The 21,792-nt window shown below is 43.3% G+C and overlaps 1 protein-coding gene across 1 annotated transcript in view; it reads right to left on the bottom strand.

Moving 5' to 3' along the window:
• Positions 1 to 21,792, bottom strand: part of LOC128356774 (nucleolar protein 4-like) — a 158,160-nt gene that overhangs the window by 104,631 nt on the left and 31,737 nt on the right. Inside the window, exon 3 of the mRNA XM_053316903.1 lies at positions 1,178 to 1,331. Coding sequence (XP_053172878.1) covers positions 1,178 to 1,331 — 154 coding nt within the window. The remainder of the gene's footprint in view (positions 1 to 1,177; positions 1,332 to 21,792) is intronic.

Raw genomic sequence — 21,792 nt, 5'->3', positions numbered from 1 at the left:
CTCCCTCCCTCCCTCCCCTCCCTCCCTCCTCGACTCGAGGACAACAGGAGGGTTAAGCACATTCAGTCAGTAACTCTCGACTGAAAGCAGAACCATCCCCAAAAAAAAAGAAGTTGTTTCAGAGCCTCGACTGATCCAGACTTTCAGCACCAGTCAGATGCTAATCCTGCTAGCTAGCTAGCTAGCCTTCCCAGCTGGGAGCGGCTCGCCTCCATGAAAAGGTGACTCATTAGTTTCTGGACTTTGCTCTGAGATTACTTTGGTAAAAAATACAAACTTTACAAGACTACCACATTAAGAGCACTGACCCTGTTCCTTCTAGTCGGCAGTCGAATAGAGTGCAACTACATACTTCTATACTACATACTTCTATACTACACACTAAAGGACCAGATAGTAAGCAGACCGTTTACCACTGTAGTAAACTACACGATTACCCACAATGCATTTGGTTCCTACCCGAGCTGAAATCATCATTTAATTTTAGCTCTAACTCTGTAAATAAACCACTTTATCCACATTTCTAACCTTTTTAGGAAGAAAGTAAAGTAGCCCTTTAGATCCACAATGTGACGCTAATTTGTCCAAATAACAATAATAACACCCATTACCTTTTATTATTAAGAAAACCATAACGATAGAATTGGTGCTCTTATTTTGAAAACAGGAAGCGAACATACCCTCGCTGTAGCTACCTGTAACGTTTGTATTTTGTTTTTTTTTTCAGAAGTTGCATTGCATCTTGGGTAATGTGAGTGTGAGTAGTAGCGTTGCATCTTGGGTAATGTGAGTATGAGTAGTAGCGTTGCATCTTGGGTAATGTGAGTGTGAGTAGTAGCGTTGCATCTTGGGGTAATGTGAGTGTGAGTAGTCAGCTCTTGATGCATACTCTGCATTTCTGGAGAATCTAGTAAACCATCCAGGAACTTCTCACATACTCTAAATCACATACTACACAGTTGAAACACACTACATACTTCACATGACGTCAGAGTTAGTACGAGTAGTAGGAAAGGATGCGGTTCTTCAACAATGTAAAACACGCATATAACATCCTCCCAAAAAAAACATCTCAATCTGTTCTTCTTCGCTCCAGAAGAACAACATTTCCTCTGACCATCAGCAGCAGCAGCAGAAGAGAAGAAGAGAAGAAGAGAAGAAGAGCAGATCTCCTTACCGTCATCCTCCTTGCTGTGTGTGTTTTGGGGACTGTGGCGCATCCTCTCTGCTCGGCTCGGCGGGCTCAGGTCAGACGCTGCTCCCAGATCGGCCGCTAGCCATGTGGGCTCGCTCATCTCTGCCTCCTCCTCGCTGCTCAGAGAACTGTCATCCTGAACCAGAGGAGAGAGAAAAGGAGCAAACACTTATATTTAAGTCGTAATAACTGTATCAGTGCAGAGATAGAGCTGGTGACTCTCTATAGATCCATGCGAAGGAGTATAGAGACAAATTAGACCCATAATAGTTTATATTAAAGGTATTTGTCTTTCTATTGATCCACAGAGAGAAATACAATAGAGCTTTAATCACCAGATCAACATTAAGCCCGGCAGCAGGAGAGGAACGAGGTTTAACAGCTTGTAAAAACACCACAAATGTCTTTTATTTTGAAATTTCATGACTTTTTCCTAAAGTGGCCCAAAAATACACAAAAATTAAGATATTTTAAATTTCATATTTTTATATACTTTTCTCTCTCTCTTTCCTCCCTTCCTTCTTTCCTTCCTCCATCCCCTTTCTTCCTTCCTCCTGTCCTTCTTTCCTCTGTCCTTCTTTCCTTCCTTCCTCTTTTCCTTTCTCCCTCCTACCTTCCTTCCTTCATTCCATCTTTCCTTCCTCCCTCATTTCCTTCCTTCCTTCCTTCTTCCTCCCTTCCTTCCTTCATTCCCTTCCTTCTTCCTCCCTCCCTCCCTTCCTTCCTTCCTTCCTTCCTCCTTTCCTTCTTTCCTTCCTCCTTCCTCCCTTCCTTCCTTGATTCGAGGACAACAGAAGGGTTAAAAGAGTTGTTCATGCAGAACATTTACAGGTAATATATGTTTCTGCTGCTTTCACAATTTATACATTTTGGTCTTTTCACAGTTTGCATTCTCGCCTCCTCCTCCATATAGTAGCTCGTCCTGAAACTACATCTGAAGACTTTCAACACAAAAGAATCCAAGATGAGAAACAGCTGAAGATCACAGAAGTTAACTCGCCCACTGAGGAGCGTTGGACCACCGAACTAACAACGCTCACTACGAGAACAAAGATTCATATTTAACCTTCCTGTCGTCCTCCCGGGTCAAATTGACCCCATCTGTTTTGACTCTACCTTCCTTCCTTCCTTCCTTCCTTCTTCCCTCCCTCCCTCATTCCTCTCTCTTTCCTCCCTTCCTTCTTCCCCCATCCATCTTTCCTTCCCTCATTCTTTCTTTCCCTCATTCCTTCCTTCCCTCCTCACTCCCTTCTTCTCTCTTTCTTTCCTCTGTCCTTCTTTCCTTCCTTCCTCTCCTCCTCTTTTCCTTTATCCCTCCCTCCTACCTTCCTCCATCCTTCCTTCCTTCCTTCCTTCCTTCCTCTCCTTCTCTTTTCCTTTATCCCTCCCTCCTACCTTCCTCCATCCTTCCTTCCTTCCTTCCTTCCTTTCCTTCCTCCCTTCCTTCTTTCCTTTCCTCCCTTCCTTCTTCTTTCCTTCCTTCCTTCTTCCCTCCCTCCTTCTGTCCTTCCATCTTTCTCCCTCCCTTCCTTGACTCAAGGACAACAGGAGGGTTAAGCAAATCTTACACCGACATGAAGCAGCCCACGAATCTTCTAACACATATGGGTTTATTCTCTCGTATTTAGGCTTCATGATTACCAATCAGCTTTTATTTCTCTGGTAAAATCAATCAGATCGTAACTTTTAAGTGTAGTGTTTTAACCTCGATCTCCTTCCTGCCTGCATCAGACCACACGCCAAGAATCTGACTCTTATATTAGACACTGATATAAATCCATTTCCTGTCAACCTCCAACATACAGAGAGTCATCCACTAACACACTCGTGGCTCAACATTTATTATCTGTGCTTATACTTTGTTATATTTTAATTTTGCTCCTTTATGATTGTATGTGGACTCATATGTGTTTCCTTTTAAATCTGACTTTCTTTCAGACTGCGAGAGCATCACGAACATTTCAAATCAAAGTTGTATTAAAGTCAACATGACAGGAAGTAGATAACACAAAGACTACATCATCGAACATCAGATCATCTGTCTGTAAATGTATCTTCTCTGTGTGCAAACGCCTCGTAAATCCACCCAAACTATAAGAAGAATAAAAACCTCGTCTGTCTCGCTGGTTTGAAATCTCTTTATTTTTACCGCTTCGTCATCGTCAGCCGTCGTGACAGCTGCTCCGCCAGTTTAACCCCAAACATCAGAAAGAGAGAGAGAGAGAGAGAGAGAGAGAGAGAGAGAGAGAGAGAGAGAGAGAGAGAGAGAGAGAGAGAGAGAGAGAGAGAGAGAGAGAGAGAGAGAGAGAGAGAGAGAGAGGCGGAGAGACGGCAGACGGGGAAATCAAACATAACAAACGTGTCGACACCTGCAGCTAAACATCAACACTGAAGCTTCTCCTCTAAACTCGGAGCTGTCTTCCTCCAACTCAAACACTCTGGAAATGGAAAATTCAACTCTACCTGAGGGAAACAAGACCCCCCCACTCCCCCCCCCCCCCCCCCCTTCCTCCTCTCTCCTCTCATAAGTTACAAAACTCTTGACAGTGACATCAGAGGAGCTTCACACTGAAGCGGATGTGTGAGATAACGCAGCTTAAATCAGTCAGTCAGGTTGTTCGTGAGAGCAGAGCTGAACCTCGACGGAGACTTAAACACAGATCAAGGTTTGATCTCGCTGCAGCCGATTATTTAACATATATAAGAGATAGAATTAGGGAATTAAAAACACTACGGATGCACCGATGGAGAGGGGAGGAAAGAAAGAGAGAAGGAGGGAGGAAAGAAGGAAGGAAGGTAGGAGGGAGGAAAGAAGGAAGGAGGGAGGGTGGAAGGTAGGGGGAGGAAAGAAAGAGAGAAGGAGGGAGGGAGGGATGGAGGAAAGAAGGAGGGAAGGAAAGTAGGAGGCAGGGAGGAAAGAAGGAAGGAAGGAAGGGAGGAAAGAAGGAAGGAGTGCTTTTATTACACACACACACACACACACACACACACACACACACAGGAGCATAAAAACCGGTTATCACTGTCGCCCCTAACAACAAGGCAGACAAAGTTTTTACAAGAAGAAAAAGAAGAAGAAGAAATCCCAGATGACACAAAACACGAGAGAGAGAGAGAGAGACAGAGAGAGAGAGAGAGAGAGAGAGAGAGCGAGACAGAGAGAGAGACAGAGAGAGACAGAGAGAGAGAGAGAGACAGAGAGAGAGAGAGAGAGAGAGAGAGAGAGAGAGAGAGAGAGAGATGCATAATTCAGGAGTGGATAGTGTTGGGCTGATAATGAGAGCGGTTCTTCTCTTCACCAGGAATGACAGACAGGAGAGAAAGAAGGAAATGTCAAACTGAACCAGGATGAAAAAAGCAAAAAGCAAATATATCTTCTCACCTGGGGATTCCTCCTCTAGTCTCCTACACTTTATATTTATGTAGCTATGTATATTTCATCATAAAGGATACATGCTTTATTCTCACTGAAGAAGACGGAAAAATATATATGAAGACGGAAAATATATATATTTATTAAAAAAATGATACACTGGCAGTGGAGTAAAATGTAATATTATATTATATTATATTATATTATATTATATTAAATCACAACAGGAACAAATGAGAAACTCTCCTCTCCAATCAATTAATCAATCGATCATAGTTGATTGACGAGCTGATAATGAGACAGAACAAGTGAAAGAAAATTAATACAAATAAAGAAAAAATTGCAAAAAAAAAACTAAAAATTGAGACCAATGCCAGAAGAGGAAGTAAGAATAATAAAAATGTAAAAAATAAATAAAGTAAAATAAATACGAGAAAAAGTTTATTAAAAATTGGGGTAAAAACTAGATTAAAAATAGATTAAAAAGACAAAAAAAGTAAAAAAATAAACAAATAAACAAATAAAAGAGTTTAATAAAGTTTAATAAAAGCTAGAATAAAACTAGGTTTAAAAAAAAGAGATTAAAAAGACGAATACAGACAATATAAAATCTAATAAAGAAGATAAAATGTATAGAAACGTATATATTGATATTAGACGATAATATTAGAAATAACACAGAAAAACATTTAAAACATCAAAATGGAATAAAATAAATAAAAAATATAATAAAAAAAAAAAAAAGATTATAAACTATTCTTAAATCAGAAGCCAGGCTGAGCAGAGCAGAGAGGATCATGGGAACAGAGAGGATCATGGGAGCAGAGAGGATCATGGGAGTTTTTGGGTGGGAGGTGAACACACAGAAATCTGGGAGGTCACTAAGTTCATGTAGAGGTTTATGGGGCAACATAAAGCCTAATCTGCCCCCTCTCACGCCCCCCCCCCCCCCCCTCACCCCCGCTGCCCCTCCCTGAATGCTCACTTCCAGATTTAAAATAAGAAGCTTTTGTTTCAGCACGTAGAGTAGAAGCACTGATTTTAGTTTTTACTGAAAACTGGAAGAAAAAAATCAGTTATTATGCAGCCTGAAGGGGTCTTTTGTGTTTCCCCTCTAATATCAGCCCCCCCCCTTCTACCCTCCAACAAGCATTTTACACAGACCGAGTCTCCTTTTCTATTTCTTCTAAACTGCAGATTGTTTGGCTGTAAATATGAAACTCATCCCTCAGTGTGTCTCTTCTCTGTTTCTCAGTTCACATGGAAAACAAGCTGAATATCAATCAAGTGATCGTCCCTCTCTCTTTACTCCTTTCCTTCTTTCCTTCCTTCCTCCATCTTTCCTTCCCTTCTTCTTTCCTTCCCTCCCTTCCTCTATTTCTCCCTCCCTCCTTCTCTCTTTCCTCCCCCTACCTTCCTTCTTTCCTTCCTTCCTCTTTTCTCCCCTTCCTCCCTCCCTTCCTTCTTTCCTCCCTCCCTTCCTTCTTGCCTCCCTCCCTTTCTTCTTTCCTTTCTTCCCTTCCTTCCTCCCTCCCTTCCTTCCTTCCTTCTTCCTCCCTCCCTTCCTTCTTTCCTTTCCTCCTTTCCTCCCTCACTCCCTTTCCTCCCTTCCTTCCTTCCTTCCTCCCTCCTTCCCTCCCTTCCTTCTTTCCTCCCTCCTCTCTCCCTTCCTTCCTTCCTCCTCCCTCCCTTCCTTCCTGCCTCCCTTCCTTCCTTCAAGGACAACAGGAGGGTTAAGAAACTTTTATTTTATGACCCGTCTCAACCATCACTTATGTACTTCTTGTTATTGCTCGTTTAAAATTCACAGAAAACGCCGACCTGTGCTGTTTGGTTGTCACTTAAAAAGGTAAAAGACTGCAGGGAATTCCATAGTTTCCATTTAAAGCCATTTATATTTATATTTATATTTATATATAACTATATTTATAGATGTACTGTATACTGTACACTGGGCTATCTGCAGTGAGTCTATGTGGCAGCACTGACCCATATCTGTCCATTAAAGAGCGTTCTCAGAGGAGGAGTTTCCCTGAGCTCGTCACTCTGGATTAGCCTCCTCCTCGCTGCAGCGCACACACACACACACACACACACAGACTCACACACACACACACACACACACACACACAATAACACTGGAAGCAGCTCTGGAGACAGTCAAGCTGCACAAAGAGCTGCTGTGTCATTAAATTCAGAAAGTCACTGGTGTCATCCATCTATTCCTCCACACACACACACACATATACACACACACACACACACACACACACACACACACACACACACACACACACACACACACACACACACACACATTCATTCGTCCGTCCTTCCTTCGTCCCTCCCTCCTTCCTTCCTCCCTCCTTCCTTCCGTCCTTCCTTCCTTCGTTCTTCCTCCCTCCCTCAATCCCTCCCTCCTTTCCTTCCTTCCACACAGACACACACTTTCGTCCGTCTTTCCTTTCCTCCCTTCCTTCTTCCCTTCCTTTCTCCCTCCCTGCCTCTCTCCCTCCCTCCCTCCTTCCTTCCTTCCTTCCTTCCTTCCTTCCTTCCTTCTACACACACACACACACACACACACACACACACACACACACACACACACACACACACACACACACACACACACACACACACACACACACACACACACAGCAGCCTGAACTGACAGGAAGTAACAAACAGAAGTCACATCTACTTGAGTCTCCTTCACCTCCACCTGCTGAGGAAGACTGTCTACTATAATCAGGAGCTCCGGAGCAGCCTCTCCTGCGTGCAGCGTGAGGAGAGGAGAGGCTGTTGTGTTTTGTCAGCTGCTGTTTCCAACGTTAAGGTCAAAGTCACTTAATGTTTCCTCCATCATGTTAACTCATCACATACCAGCAGCAGGGTGAAGGAGCAGCGGGACGAATCACACGGGACAAAATACAGAGAAATAAAGATTGATAGGGAAGAATGATCAGGAAGTAGACGGCTGGAATGACGAGTTGATCTGAGGATTTATTTATTTAATTTTTTTGTAGGTTTGTTGTCCTCCCTCCCTCCTTTCCTTCCTTCCTTCCTTTGTCCGCCCTTCTTTCCTTCCTTCCTTCTTTCCTTTCCTCCCTTCCTCCTTCCTTCCTCCCTCCCTCCTTTCCTTCCTTCCTTCTTCCCTCCCTCCTTTCCTTCCTTCCTTCTTCCTTCCTCCCTCCCTGCCTCCCTTCCTTCCTTCCTTCTTCCTGCCTCCCTTCCTTCCTTCCTTCCTTCCTTCTTTCCTTCCTTCATACCTCCCTCCCTCCCCTCCCTCCCTCCTTCCTTCCTTTCTTCCTCCTCTCCCTCCCTCCATCCTCCCTTCCTTTCCTTCCTTCTTCCTTCTTTCCTTTCTACCTCCCTCCCTCCTTTCCTTCCTTCTTTCCTCCTGTCCCTCCCTCCCTCCCTCCCTCCTTTCCTTCCGTCCTTCCTTCCTTCCTTCCTTCCTTCCTTCCTTCCTTCTTCCCTCCCTCCCTCCTTTCCTTCCTTCCTTGACTCGAGGACAACAGGAGGGTTACAGTACTCCTATAACTGATAATACAGTAAATGACGGATGGACAGGCAGTGTGCCTACATTACCCACAATGCAACTCAAACACCACCAGCTAGGACAGTGATGCAGGTGTGTAGCAGCTAATGTAACCTAGCGCTGTTAGCTTCTTACTCCACATCTCTTCTTCTTTTCTTTTTCAAACTTCACATCTCCAGCCTGACTGACGCCATCACTGGAGGCAGTTTATCAGATTTCACACACAGTTCCCCCCGGAGACACACGACGGATTTACACGACTTAAACATATGCACAAGCACCGCGCTGGTCCAGTAAACATACTTTGATGTGTGAATAAATCCTTTTAAAGTGCTCAGAGGAACAGAAATCTACAGTTTCATGACATCTGGGAGAAACTCCATCTGCTGAGCTTCTGAGTGGTGAGTTTGTTTTAGTAACTGATCCGAACTCCCTCCTTTCAACCTGGTTTTATTATAATAATGACTGAATGTGATTTACCCAAATTCCCCAAAGTCAGCTCTTTGATATTTTATAGCTTTTATTTCCACTGTGATATAAATATTACTGCTGCACTGTTGCTAAGATCACTTTTACTGGTGTCTAATAGCATTTAATCTAATTGCTCTGTGCAGGTTATTAATGTTAATGGTGTTAATTTGTTGTGCTGCTGGGTTTAAACCATAGACTGAATAAAAGAAATGGACGTAACATCCGTGACGTCACCCATTGGTTTGTGGACTGCTGCTCGGAAGCCAATAGTTTCGGATCAAGGCAGCGGCCATCTTGAAAATTTCAGTTGTGCAGGAAAAAGAGAGCGGTTGATTGAAGCTGACGAGCCTCAGGGTGATTTTATCAAACACCGTCATGTAGAGCAGATCCCAAATGTTTTAAAACTGCATCTGTGTGCTGCTTTTTACTGCTGGCTGAATATGAGTCATCAGAAATGTGTCACCTGTGAGCCGGGACTCAGTCAGCTGCAGGTTTTCATGTGAATTATATAAAATGTTTACTCACTTAAAACGAGGACGTGCTTTTTGAGGTCTTTGAGGTATTGCTATAATACTGGATGTCTATGTTACACATGGTCAAAGTTACAAAACATGAAGTTAATGTAAGTAGAAATGATGCCTGTAAGACAGCAGCCAGGGCTTCAACCCACGCTGCTTAATTTTACAGTTTTAATCGTATTTAAATGTCTTTTTATTTTGCTGTATGTGGCTTTTACATTCTGTCTTGATGCACTTTATGTTTTATGCCTTACTCTGAATACTCTGTTTCCAAAGTTCTCTCTACTTCCTCCTCATGATGACGTCAGATTGTTCATATGTGCCCACAAACACATGTCTGTTATGTAATCTTGGTTGCTAAGGTCGTTGCTAAGGTTGTCCCACATACTGTTAATCAAACTATAAGCTTTAACATATATGACTGTATCTGAGAAGTTTTCATTTTTTAGAAAGAAACAAGAAAATAAGTGAAGTCCTGCTACTATAGTTTGTTTATGTAGCCTCCGGAGCCAGAGGAAGCTGACCAATCAGAACAGAGCGAGCTCATCAGGAGGCGGGCCTTAAAGAGACAGGAGCTAAAACAGTCTGTTTCAGACAGAGGCTGAACTAATGGGATGCATAAAGAGCCAATATAAGACAAATAAGGACACTTTAAACTTTAAATCATGCAAATATATTCCCATTGAGCCCCAGAATATAAATATAGAGCTGTAAAAATTTAATACTTGACTGAGGCGTAATTCAAAATGAGGAAGACTTTTTTCTATTATAATGTCAAATATGGAGCTTAAGGTTTGGGAAGTCAAAATTCAGGACTTCAGTCAGAACATTTAGAAAATTACCTTTATTTCCACTGTGTGATGACGCCAGATCGAACTGCATAAAGAGCCAGTATAAGATAAATAAGGAAATTTTAAACTTTAAATCATGCAAATACATTCCCATTGAGCCCCAGAATATAAATACAGAGCTGGAAATATGAATGACACGTCCACTTTAATACTTGACTGAGACGTAATTCAAAATAAAGAAGAAACAGGCTTATTTAAGAGGGTGTAAATCATGCTTTTACATAATTTTCTGTCATTTTTATTCCATTATAATGTCAGATGTCTGTTAAATGTGGAGTCTAAGGTCCATAACTTGAAGTTTGGGAAGTCAAAATTCAGGACTGAAGTCTAAACATTTAGAAAATGACCCCATCCCGTCAGATCAAACTGCATAAAGGGCCAGTATAAGATAAAAAAGGAGTTTTTTTGAAATGTAAATCAGACACAGATACTCCAGCAGAGCCTCAGAATATAAATCCAGAGCTGGAAAAGAGCAGAATGTCACCTTTAATAGAGCAAAGAAACAAAAGCTGCTCCAAACGAAGGTTAATACTGCTTTACAGCTAAATGTAATACCAGGAGAGAGGGAGAAGAAAGAAAAAAAAAAAGGGCCATACTTGAGATTTTCATAGCTCACATTCCTGACCGTTCAATTTCCAAAGTGTTACAGATACGCGAGTTTGTGAGGGATCCTGTGAACTTCCAGCTCGGCATGTTAATCAGCTCAGGGGCTATTCTGAGGCTGTTAATTCACCGCAGCCAGCCACATGAATCAACTCTGACAAATGATCAAATGAGACCTTATTTTAATCTACTCTTAATTCTTTTTCAATTACTATCATCAGCGGCGGCCCACCAATACTACCTCATATTCAATTACCGGATAATCTCAATGCCAGTAATCACCGGTTAGCCCAACGCGTCTTTTTTTGTTGTGTGCTGGCGGACGAGGAGGACGAGGACGACTGGAGAACAGAGGATTTAAATTAGAGCTGTGGAAGCTATATCTAATGATGAATCTGTCTGACTTCACTTTTCATAAAGACTCTTGGAGAGATGAGCTGAATGAGATGAAGTCATGAGAAAAAAAGCTCCATCTCCTCTCGCTCCGAGCTGTGATCAGCACTTCCTTGTTCCTCTGATAATTTGCAGGAAGCAGCAGCAGCAGGTGATTTGCTCTGAATGAAAAGACATTTATCATCGTGAAGTCCTTATTTTGCTGGTTTTTAGGGTTATTTTTAAATCTCTTCTCCCTCAATGTGTTTTCTGAGGTTTTAACCCTCCTGTTGTCCTCAGGTCAAGGAAGGAAGGAAGGAAGGAAGGAAGGAAGGAAGGAAGGAAGGAAAGGAAAGGAGTAAGGAGGGAGGGAACGAGGGAGGGAGGAAGGAAGGAAGGAAAGGAAAGGAGTAAGGAGGGAGGGAGGGAGGAAGGAAAGGAAAGGAAAGAAAAGGAAAGAAAGGAGGAGGGAGGGAGGTAGGGAGGGAGGGAGGAACAAAGGAAGGAAGGAAGTGAGGAAAGAAGTAAGGAGGGAGGGTGGGAGGAAGGAAGGAAGGAGAGAAGGAAAGGAAAGAATGAAGGAAGGGAGTAAGGAGGGAGAGAGGAAAAGAGGAAGGAAGTAAGGAGAGAAGGAAAGGAAAGGAAAGGAAAGGAGTAACGAGGGAGGGAGGAAGGAAAAGAAGAGGGAAAGGAAGGAAGGAAGGATAAAAGGAAGGAAGGATGGAAGGAAGGAAGGAAGTGAGAGAAGGAGTATGGAAGGAGGAGGGAGCAAAGAAAGAGTGAAGGAGGGGAAGAATGAAGGAAAAATTAAAGAAAGAGGGAAGAAGGAAGGAAGGAAGGAAGGAAGGAAGGAACAGTCAAAAGAGAGATGGGGTCAATTTGACCCGGGAGGACGACAGGAAGGTTAAATAAATAAATAACTTAATGTAATATATCATCTGTTTTGCTTGTTTGTTGCCTGGTAACATAAAACAGTCACAATGTATCTTCATCATTTTAAGATTAAATATCCAAATCTCATCAAACCTCCTAAAAACAATCACTTAATTGATCCCACACAGCAGAGTCTGATATTTTATTCCTTTTCAGCCTCAGAGCTCCATTTATTTAGCTCCTACTATTAAAAACACATCAATGAGCCACACACACACACACACACACACACACACACACACACACACACACACACACACACACACACACACACATACACACACACACACACACACACACACATACACACACACACACACACACACACACACACACACACACACACACACACACATACACACACACACACACACACACACACACACAAATGATTAAGCTTTTTTTATCTCCTAATATGAAAGTGAAGGAGCACCCCGCCAAAATAAAAGTCATTATCTTTCAGTGTAATCTCTCTCTACTTGACATGTGATACACTTGTCTCAGCGCTTCTCTCATTCCTGGAAACACTTCCTGTTTTCATTTTTTGCCTTTGCGTCCAGAACCATGGTAGCAAACCCATAACTACCCCCTCCTCTATATACCTGAGCTATAAAAGACCTGTTGGTTCATACTGAAGAGGTAAATATAGTTTTAGTAGGAAATGATGGGCTTAGAACTTAACCCTCCTGTTGTCCTCGAGTCAAGGAAGGACGAGAGGAAGAAGGAAGGAAAGGAGGGAGGAAAGAAGGAGGGAGGAAAGGAGGAAGGAAGGAAGGTAGGAAGGAGGGAAGGAGGGAGGGAGGGAGAGAGGGGGAAAGGGAGGGAGGGAGGAAAGGAGGAAGGGAGGAAGGAGAGAATGAAGGAGGGAGGATGGAAAGGAAGGAAGGAAGGTAGGAGGGAGGGAGGGAAAAAGGAAAAGAGGAAGGAAGGAAGGGAGGAAGGAAGGAAAGAAGGACAGAGGAAAGAAGGAAGGAAGGAAGGGAGGAAAGAGAGAAGGAGGGAGGAAGGACAGATGGAAAGAAGGAAGGGAGGAAGGAACAGTCAAAACAGACGGGGTCAGTTTGACCCGGGAGGACGACAGAAAGGTTAAAGCCACAGAGAGGAGGAGAGTACTGAGAAAGAGAACACACTCACATTGAAACAGCTGGCAGTAGAGTAGAGAGTAGGAATCCAGGAGGGAACACAGAAGGTTGTGGAGAGGTGAAGATGAGATTAAAAAGATACTACTAAAAGATTTATGACTCTTTTTTTTTTTTTTTTTTTTTACAATTCTGCATTTTTTAAAATCTTCCTTCGTATACTGTATGTGTGTGAGACATTTTTTTAAGGAGTTACATGTTCAGTGAGTGGAAGTAGGTTTGATGAAGAAACGTTATCCTTTCATTGGGTTCCTGATATCTGCTGTTAAAAGTTCCTCCTCAAGCAAATACGATTACAGCTGTTCCCTCTTTCCTTCCTCCCTTCCTTCCTTCTGTCCTTCCTTCCTTCCTCTTTTCCTTCTTCTTCCTCACTTCCATTCTTCTTTCTTTCCTCTGTCCTTCTTTCCTTCCTACCTCCCTATTTTCCTTCTTTCTTCCTCCCTTCCATCCTTCCTGTCTCCTTTCCTTCCTTCTTCCTCCCTTCCATCCTTCCTTCCATCTGTCCTTCCTTCCTCTTTTCCTTCCTTCTTTCTTCCCTCCCTCCTACCTTCCTTCCTTCCTTCTTTCCTGCGTTGTTCCTTCCACCCTCCTTTCCTTCCTTCCCTCCCTCCTTTCCTTCTTTCTTCCTCTCTTCCTTCCTTCTGTCTTTCCTCAGTCGTCCTACCTCCCTCCTTTCCTTCTTTCTTCCTCCTTTCCGTCCTTCTTCCTCCCTTCCTTCCATCTGTCCTTCCTTCCTCTTTTCCTTCCTTCTTTCCTCCCTCCCTCCTACCTTCCTTCCTTCCTTCTTTCCTGCGTTGTTCCTTCCACCCTCCTTTCCTTCCTTCCCTCCCTCCTTTCCTTCTTTCTTCCTCTCTTCCTTCCTTCCTTCCTTCTGTCTTTCCTCAGTCGTCCTACCTCCCTCCTTTCCTTCTTTCTTCCTCCCTTCCATCCTTCCTGCCTCCTTTCCTTCCTTCTTCCTTCCATCCTTCCTCCCTTCCTTCCTTGACTCGAGGACAACAGGAGGGTTAACCACACTGAGAAATCAACCACTTCCTGCTTATAGTATCTAGTGGAAATCTGCTCAGAGGGAATCACTGCTCATCTCCTTCATCCTCCTGCTCCTCTCATCCATTTACCCTGAGTCAGCCAAACTAAGAAACTGTGTGTGTGTGTGTGTGTGTGTGTGTGTGTGTGTGTTATTAATGGTCTCAGTAATGAGCCCTGCTTATCTGCATACAGATGAACAGCAGTGTCTCCGCCTGATAGATGAACACATAAACAGGCTTTTGGAGCGATGCGTCTCTCTCTCTCTCTCTCTCTCTCTCTCTCGGCCCCCCCCCCCCCTCTCCATTTATCACTGGTTCTGTCTGTATCTTTGTATCTTTAGAGAATTAATAACAGAACAAATCCCCACATACATACTTAATATATGCAGAGACACACTCCTCGACACTGCCGGGATAAGTGGCTTAAAAGTTGTCAGAACGAGACTAATTCTGTTATAAAGTTACTTTTAAATTAACTCGCTTTAGTTTTTGCTCTATTATATCAAAAACATGACATGGCTGAAGCATTTATAGACTGTGTTTGTTAAAGGGGCATATCGTGCTTTTTGGGGATTTAATGTAATGTGTAGACTGTTATAATGTCAGATAATATATTGTTTAAGTTCCAAAATTTGACATGAACATATGAAAAATTCCAACCTTCAAAATAAAAGCCTGAATGCTGTGAATGCTCTGATTGCAACATCACGCCTACTTCCCCATCAAACTGACGTCAGGTTGTTTGCACATGCTTGCAAATGGCTGTCCACTGGTAGCTTTGGTTGCTATGGGTGTTGCTATGGGTTGTCTGAAAATAAGCATAAACCCGTCCCTGCTGCTGTAGAGGTATAAATACATTCAGCACACACTACTACTACTACAGTCTACAGTTAGCCAGTTAGCTGAGTTAGCCACCGAGCTAGCCGCTGAGCTAGCCACCGAGTTAGCAGCTGAGCTAGCAGCAGAAAGCTCTCAGACGTAGCCTCCATGTTTCTGGTAGAGGTGGTGACTTTGATTGACAGGTGACACTTGGTAGGGGGCGGGGTTTCAGCGTTTGGTAGAAGAAAAAAAGAGGCTGAGTTTTACGCAACTTCGAAGCCTAATTTCATATATTTGGTGTTTTTTTTTTAATCATTCAAATTTGGCAGGGTGGTTAACAACACACGTTTCTGTGGTATGTCAAACTCAGAACACATATTTATTCTGACTTCACACAGACTTTAACCTAAAGTGCAGAAATGAATAATGAATAAAACTACAGTAGCTCATGAGAGTAAATCAAGCTCTCTTCATGAAACTCAATACAAACCCAGCGGTGGTTTTCTTCTTCTCCTACATGACTCAGATACTCTCAGCTGTGAAAGCCACACCGCACAGATTGATGATGATGATGATGGTGGTGGTAATGATGATGATGATGATGATGATGGCGGCGGTGAGGAGTGTAGCGGTGAGGATTATGCAAGGTGCAAAGCAGTAAAGTGCGCCCCTAGATTAATAATTAACAGCCTCTTTTCTCTATTTTTACCAGAGTGGAGGTGAGAGGTGCAGCTCATGTTTAAACTTTAATCAAAGGAACAAAAGGACAAGGGCTTGTCGGACAACCAAATATTCGAGCATACAAAAAAGGAGGAAGAGGAGGAGGAGGAGGAGGAGGAGGAGGAGGAAGAGGAGGAATAACACCCAAACAAATGTGATGTTTTTCTATCAAGCCAGGAGGACAGAAAGTGGAAGGGGGAATGGGAGGAGTTGCAGTGGAGGAGAAGCTCAATTTATCGACAATCAAGAGGAAGCAGAGAGACCGAGGAGGAAGGAGGGAGGAGGAGGAGGAGGAGGAGGGAAAGAGGGAGTGAGAGAGGCTGAATGTGGAAAATGAGGGAGCAGATGTGGTGCAGCCGAGAGAAAACTGCCAGAGGAGAAAAGAGCGGAAGGAGGTGACGAAGACGAGAAAATCTCAGCTATAGTTGATGAGGAGGGAAAAGCTGAAGTCGTGGAAGGTGGAGCAGAAGAAGAAGAAAATGAGAGAATCAGAGGGAATCAGCTGCATCCTCCTTCTCTCTTTCCTCCCTTCCTTCCTTCTGTCTTTCCTCCCTCCTTCTCTCTTTCTTTCCTTCCTCTCTCTTTCCTCCCTTCCTTCTGTCCTTCCTCCCTCCTTCTCTCTTTCTTTCCTTCCTCTCTGTTTCCTCCCTTCCTTCCTTCCTTCTGTCCTTCCTCCCTCCTTCTCTCTTTCTTTCATCCTCTCTCTTTCCTCCCTTCCTTCCTTCCTTCTGTCCTTCCTCCCTCCTTCTCTCTTTCTTTCTTCCTCTCTCTTTCCTCCCTTCCTTCCTTCCTTCTGTCCTTCCTCCCTCCTTCTCTCTTTCTTTCCTTCCTCTCTCTTTCCTTCCTTCTGTCCTCCCTCAAATCTTCTAACTTTCCTCTGTTTTTATTTAATTAACAGAGAGCAATGTGCACAATATTCAGAGAGCAGAGCTTCAGAAATCTATTCAGCACCAACGGAGCCAAAGACTCATCTGTTCCAGCGACTTTAACCCAATTAAACACGCCGAGGGAGACAGGTAGAGTTTAGAGAACAATACAGGGAAAAATAAACTTAAGAGATGGACCTAACCCTCCTGTTGTCCTCAAGTCAAGGAAGGAAAGGAGGGAGGAAGGAAGGATGGAAGGGAGGAAGAAGGAAGGAAAGGAGGGAGGAAGGAAAGAAGGAAAGGAAGTGAGGAAGGAGGAAGGAGGAAGGAAGGAAGGTAGGAGGGAAGGATGGAAGGGAGGAAGAAGGAAAGAAAGGAGGAAGGGAGGAAGGATGGAAGGAGGGAGGAAGGAAGGAAGGAAGGTAGGAGGGAAGGAAGGAAGGACGGACAAAAGAAGGAAGGTAGGAGGGAGGGAGGAAGGAAGGAAGGAAAGAAGGAAGGAGGGAGGAAGGAAGGAAGGTAGGAGGGAAGGAAGGAAGGACGGACAAAAGAAGGAAGGTAGGAGGGAGGGAGGAAGGAAGGAAGGAAAGAAGGAAGGAGGGAGGAAGGAAGGAAGGTAGGAGGGAAGGAAGGAAGGACGGACAAAAGAAGGAAGGTTGGAGAGGAGGGAGGAAGGAAAGAAGGAAGGAGGGAGGAAGGAAGGAAGGTAGGAGGGAAAGAAGGAAGGAAGGACGAAAGAAGGAAGGAAGGAAGGACTGACAAAAGAAGGAAGGAAGGAAGGAAGGAGGGTAGGAGGGAGGGAGGAAGGAAGGAAGGAAGGAAGGAAAGAAGGTAGGAGGGAGGAAGGAGGGAAGGAAGGAAGGAAGGAAGGAAGGAAGGAAGGAAGGAAGGAAGGAAGGAAGGAAAGAAGGTAGGTGGGAGGGAGCTGATTCAGTATTACACAATAAAACAGTATATTTAAAATCAGCTGGACACCAGTTTGCATTTTATCCATGTTCCTACGGTCTTCCTTCCTGTAGACTAAACTATATGCATGTATGATTTTTAAATTAGCCGAGCTACTCTACAATCCTTCCACACACCCGACAGCAGCTGCAGAGAGGAACATGATGTTCTTCTGCTGGTCACTGCACATTATCTACAAACACACGGGGGTTTTACAGTGCTGTTTGTAACTACTGTGTGTGTGTGTGTGTGTGTGTGTGTGTGTGTGTGTGTGTGTGTGTGTGTGTGTGTGTGTATGTGTGTGTGAGAGCAGAGAGCAGAGCATCACAAGTCTGCACATTACTCTGTGTGTGTGTGTGTGTGTGTGTGTGTGTGTGTTGTTAGAAAGCAGTGTGCATTCATATGAGCGTGTGCAGATGTGTATTGATTGCTGCTTGTGTGTGTGTGTGTGTGTGAATGTGTGTGTGTGTGTGAATGTGTGTGTGTGTGTGTGTATCGGTGTGTGTGTGTGTGTGTGTGTGTGTGTGTGTGTGTTCCCAGAGCAGAGCAGCCGGATCTGGCCTCATGGCGTTGCTAAGCTAATCAGGTTAGCCACCGGACAGACGGAAAAGAAACATCTCTTTCTCTCTGCTCTCATCTCCTCTCTGCCAATTCGCACCCTTCTTCTTCTTCTTCTTCTTCTTCTTCTCTTTCCTTTTTTTTTTCTTTTCCTCCTCCTCTCATCCATCACCTCCTCTTTTCCAATCACTTCCTTCCTCCTCCAGTCTTTCCTTATTTACCTTTTCTATTCTTCTCTGCTCTCCCTCCCATCACCTTCTCCCCCTTTTCTTTTTCCTAGCTCAGCCTCTCTGTGATTGATGCCATCAGCTGATCACAGCAAACAAAGGGAGGAAGTGAAAATGTAAAAAATGAATAGATAAATAGTAGATTGTGTCATTTTCAGAGCTACAACAAAGACATTTCAGTCCTGTACAGAATCTCTGCATCATGTCAAAGTTTCAGCTTCCACCTTATGTGAGATTTCTTCTTCTACTCTTGTATAAAAAGTAATGATCTCTGTACTGTATGTTGATTCACCCACGCTGACAAACGCTGACAACAGACTGAAGAAGCAAAAAATAAAAAAAATAAAAGCCAGCTAAAGATGATTACTGAGTATTTTACACACAATACAGCTCAGCTAGCAATGAACTACAGCAAAGACAAACTCAGCAGTAATACCTTTAAGTCAAATGAATGATTATGTATCTATATATCTTATTAAAGGTGCCACTTTCCTCCGGGTCTAGAGAGCAGTGGTTCTCAAATGAGGGTACTTGAAGGCACTCCAGGGGGTCCATGAGATTTTAAAGATATATATATATTTTAAAAAGTAGCAACAATTCAAACAACCTTTAAAATGACATGATTATTTATCAGCAGTTGAGTTCATGAATCTTTATGATAATCCTTAAAAGACGTTGATAATTATTTTTAAGTGCATACATCTTTATTATATCTAACTTCATTATTTTTCTTCTTCCTTCCTTTCCTTTCCTCTTTCCTTCATTATTTCTTCCCTTTCTGCCTTCCTTCTGTCCTTCCTTCTTCCCTTCCTTCTTCCCTCCCTCCTTTCCTTCTCCATCCTTTCCTTCTTCCCTTCTCCCTCCCTCCCTCCTTCTTTCCTTACTTACTTCCCTTCCTTCCTTCCCTTCTTCTTCCCTCCTCCTTTCTTCATCCATCCTTTCCTTCTTCCCTTCTCCCTCCCTCCCTCCTTCTTTCCTTACTTCCTTCCCTTCCTCCTTTCCTTCCTTCCTCCCTTCCTTCTTCCCTCCCTCCTTTCCTTCCTCCATCCTTTCCTTCTTCCCTTCTCCCTCCTCCCTCCTTCTTTCCTTCCTTCCTTCCTTCCTCCCTCCCTCCCTTTCCGTCTTCCCTTCCTTTTTCCCTCCTTCCCTCCCTCCTTCCTTTCCTTCTTCCTTTCCTTCCTCCTCCCTCCTTTCCTTCTTCCCTTCCTTCTTCCCTCCCTCCCTCCCTCCCTCCCTCCCTCCCTCCTTTTCCTTCTTCGTTTCCTTCCTCACTTGACTGGAGGACAACAGGAAGGGTTAATTAGTTGTTCTTTTTTCTTCTTTAGTTTATTTTTTTTATATCTTTTATTTCCAAATAGTTCAAGAGAATGCAAAACCAGACACTGATGACAAGTGTTTTATGTACTTTGCTGATCAAATATTTCACAGGGGGTAAATCGCTTAAAGAAGGTAGAGAACCACTGCTCTAGAGTTTACTGTAGAACTGAAATGATAATCAGCCGCTCTGATGATCAATAATATTGAAGTGGATCAGACACACTGATGAACCTGTACTGACCCAGTTATGACCTGAAGACACACCGAGGACGACTTCCATTACCTTCTGATTCATCTAATTATATGTTTATTATCATTGCAGCCATTACTATTAATCACATCATTATTAATCTATCTCATTTTCCATTTGTTTGCTTGTTAATCTGATTTAACCCTTTATAGGACACTCATTGAAAGGAAGGGATGAAGGGAGGAAGGAAAGATGGAAGGAAGGAAGGAAGGGAGGGAGGAAGGAAAGGAAGGAAGGACGAGGAAAAGAAGGGAAGGGAGGAAGGAAGGAAGGAAAGATGGAGGGAGGGAAGGAAGGGAGAGAAGGAAAGGAAGGAAGGGGCGGAGAAAGAAGGAAGGAAGGAAGGTAGGTAGGGGGGAGGAAAGAAAGAGAGAAGGAGGGAGGGAGGAGGAAGGAAGAAAGAAGGAAGGAAGGAAGGAAGAAGAAAGGGGATGGAGGAAGGGAAGAAGGAAGGGAGGAGAGAAGGAGGGAGGGAGGAAGAACAGATGGAAGTAAGGAAAGGAAGGAAGGAAGGACGGAGGAAGGAAAGAAGGAAGGGAGGAGAGAAGGAGGGAGGGAGGGAGGGAGGACAGATGGAAGGAAGGAAAGGAAGGAAGGACGGAGGAAATAAGGAACGAGGGAGGGAGAAAAGAAAAGAGGAAGGAAGAAAGAAGGCAGGGAGAAAGGAAAGGAAGGAAGGAAGGAAGGAAGGAAGGAAGGATATTTTGTGATATTTACATAAGTTTACCAAATATAATTATTTGCCCAATAAAGGGTTAATTCAACTCCATTTATGTATGTGTGTGTGTGTGTGTGTGTGTGTGTGTGTGTGTGTGTGTGTGTGTGTGTGTGTGTGTGTGTGTATTATACAGTATATTACATTATCTGTCTGTATGTACTATATATGTTATGCTGATCCAGATTCTGTCTCAATAAATAATGAACAAGCTTTACAGACATCAGCTTGGAACTTTAATTGCAATTGTGCCAATTTTCTCTATTTCTCTGACATTTTATAACCTGAATGATTTATTGAGAAAATAACTGGCGGATTAATCAATAAATATAATAATGTGCTCTAATGTGAGGCATGTTCATACTGAGAATACTGTAATACTGAGTAAATTACAATTTTATTGACTCAGTAATTTTACACATTAGAAATACTAGACGAGTCATTTTTATAATAATAATCCCAAATGGTGCGATTAAAGTCACAGTGGCTCCAGTTTACTGTTTAATTATTTTAAATATTGATAATAAATCTCGTGTGCAGAGTCCAATAACCAACAATACATTACCAAAAGTCACATATATCTTACTCCTGTTTTACTGTTATTAACCCTCCTGTTGTCCTCAGGTCAGGAAGGACAGAGGAAGGAAGGGGAGGAAAGAAGGAAGAAGGAATGAGGAAGGAAGGAAGGAAGGAAGGAAAGGAATAAGGAGGGAGGGAGGAAAAAGAGGAAGGAAGGAAGGAAAGAAGGAAGAAAGGAAAGGCCTAGGAGGAGGGAGGGAGGGGAGGAAGGAAATGAGTAAAGAGGGAGGAATGAAGGAAAGAAAAGAGTAAGGAAGGAAGGAAGGGAGGAAGGAACGAAGGAAGGAAAGGAGTAAGGAAGGAAAGGAAGGGAGGAAGGATGGAGGGAGGAAGGAAGGAAGGAAGGAAGGAAGGAGGGAGGAATGAAGGAAAGGAAGGAAGTGAGGAAGGAAGGAAGGAAGGAAGGAAGGAAGGAAGAAGGAAGGAAGGAAGGAAGGAAGGAAAGGAAGGAAGGAAGGAAAGGAGTAAGGAGGGAGGGAGGAATGAAGGAAGGAAAGGAGTAAGGAAGGAAGGAAGGAAAGGGAAAAGGAAGGAAGGAAGGAAGGAGGGAGGAATGAAGTAAGGAAAGGAGTAAGGAAGGATGTTTTTCAGTCTCAGGAGAGTAGTTCAGTGTAAGACAGACTCTACTGAGCATGTGCAGGAATTACAACAACACTAGCTAACAACGTCTTAACTTCATGTGGAAGCTCTGTGGATCAGGAGCATTATCAGTAGGTCGGTGGTTTGATACCTGACTCCTCAGTCTGCATGTTTTAAAGATACTGACTGTCTGCTG

Source organism: Scomber japonicus, chromosome 4, assembly GCF_027409825.1.
Source record: "Scomber japonicus isolate fScoJap1 chromosome 4, fScoJap1.pri, whole genome shotgun sequence".
Classification (NCBI taxonomy): Eukaryota; Metazoa; Chordata; class Actinopteri; order Scombriformes; family Scombridae; genus Scomber; species Scomber japonicus.
This window is presented reverse-complemented; position numbering and strand designations above follow the sequence as displayed.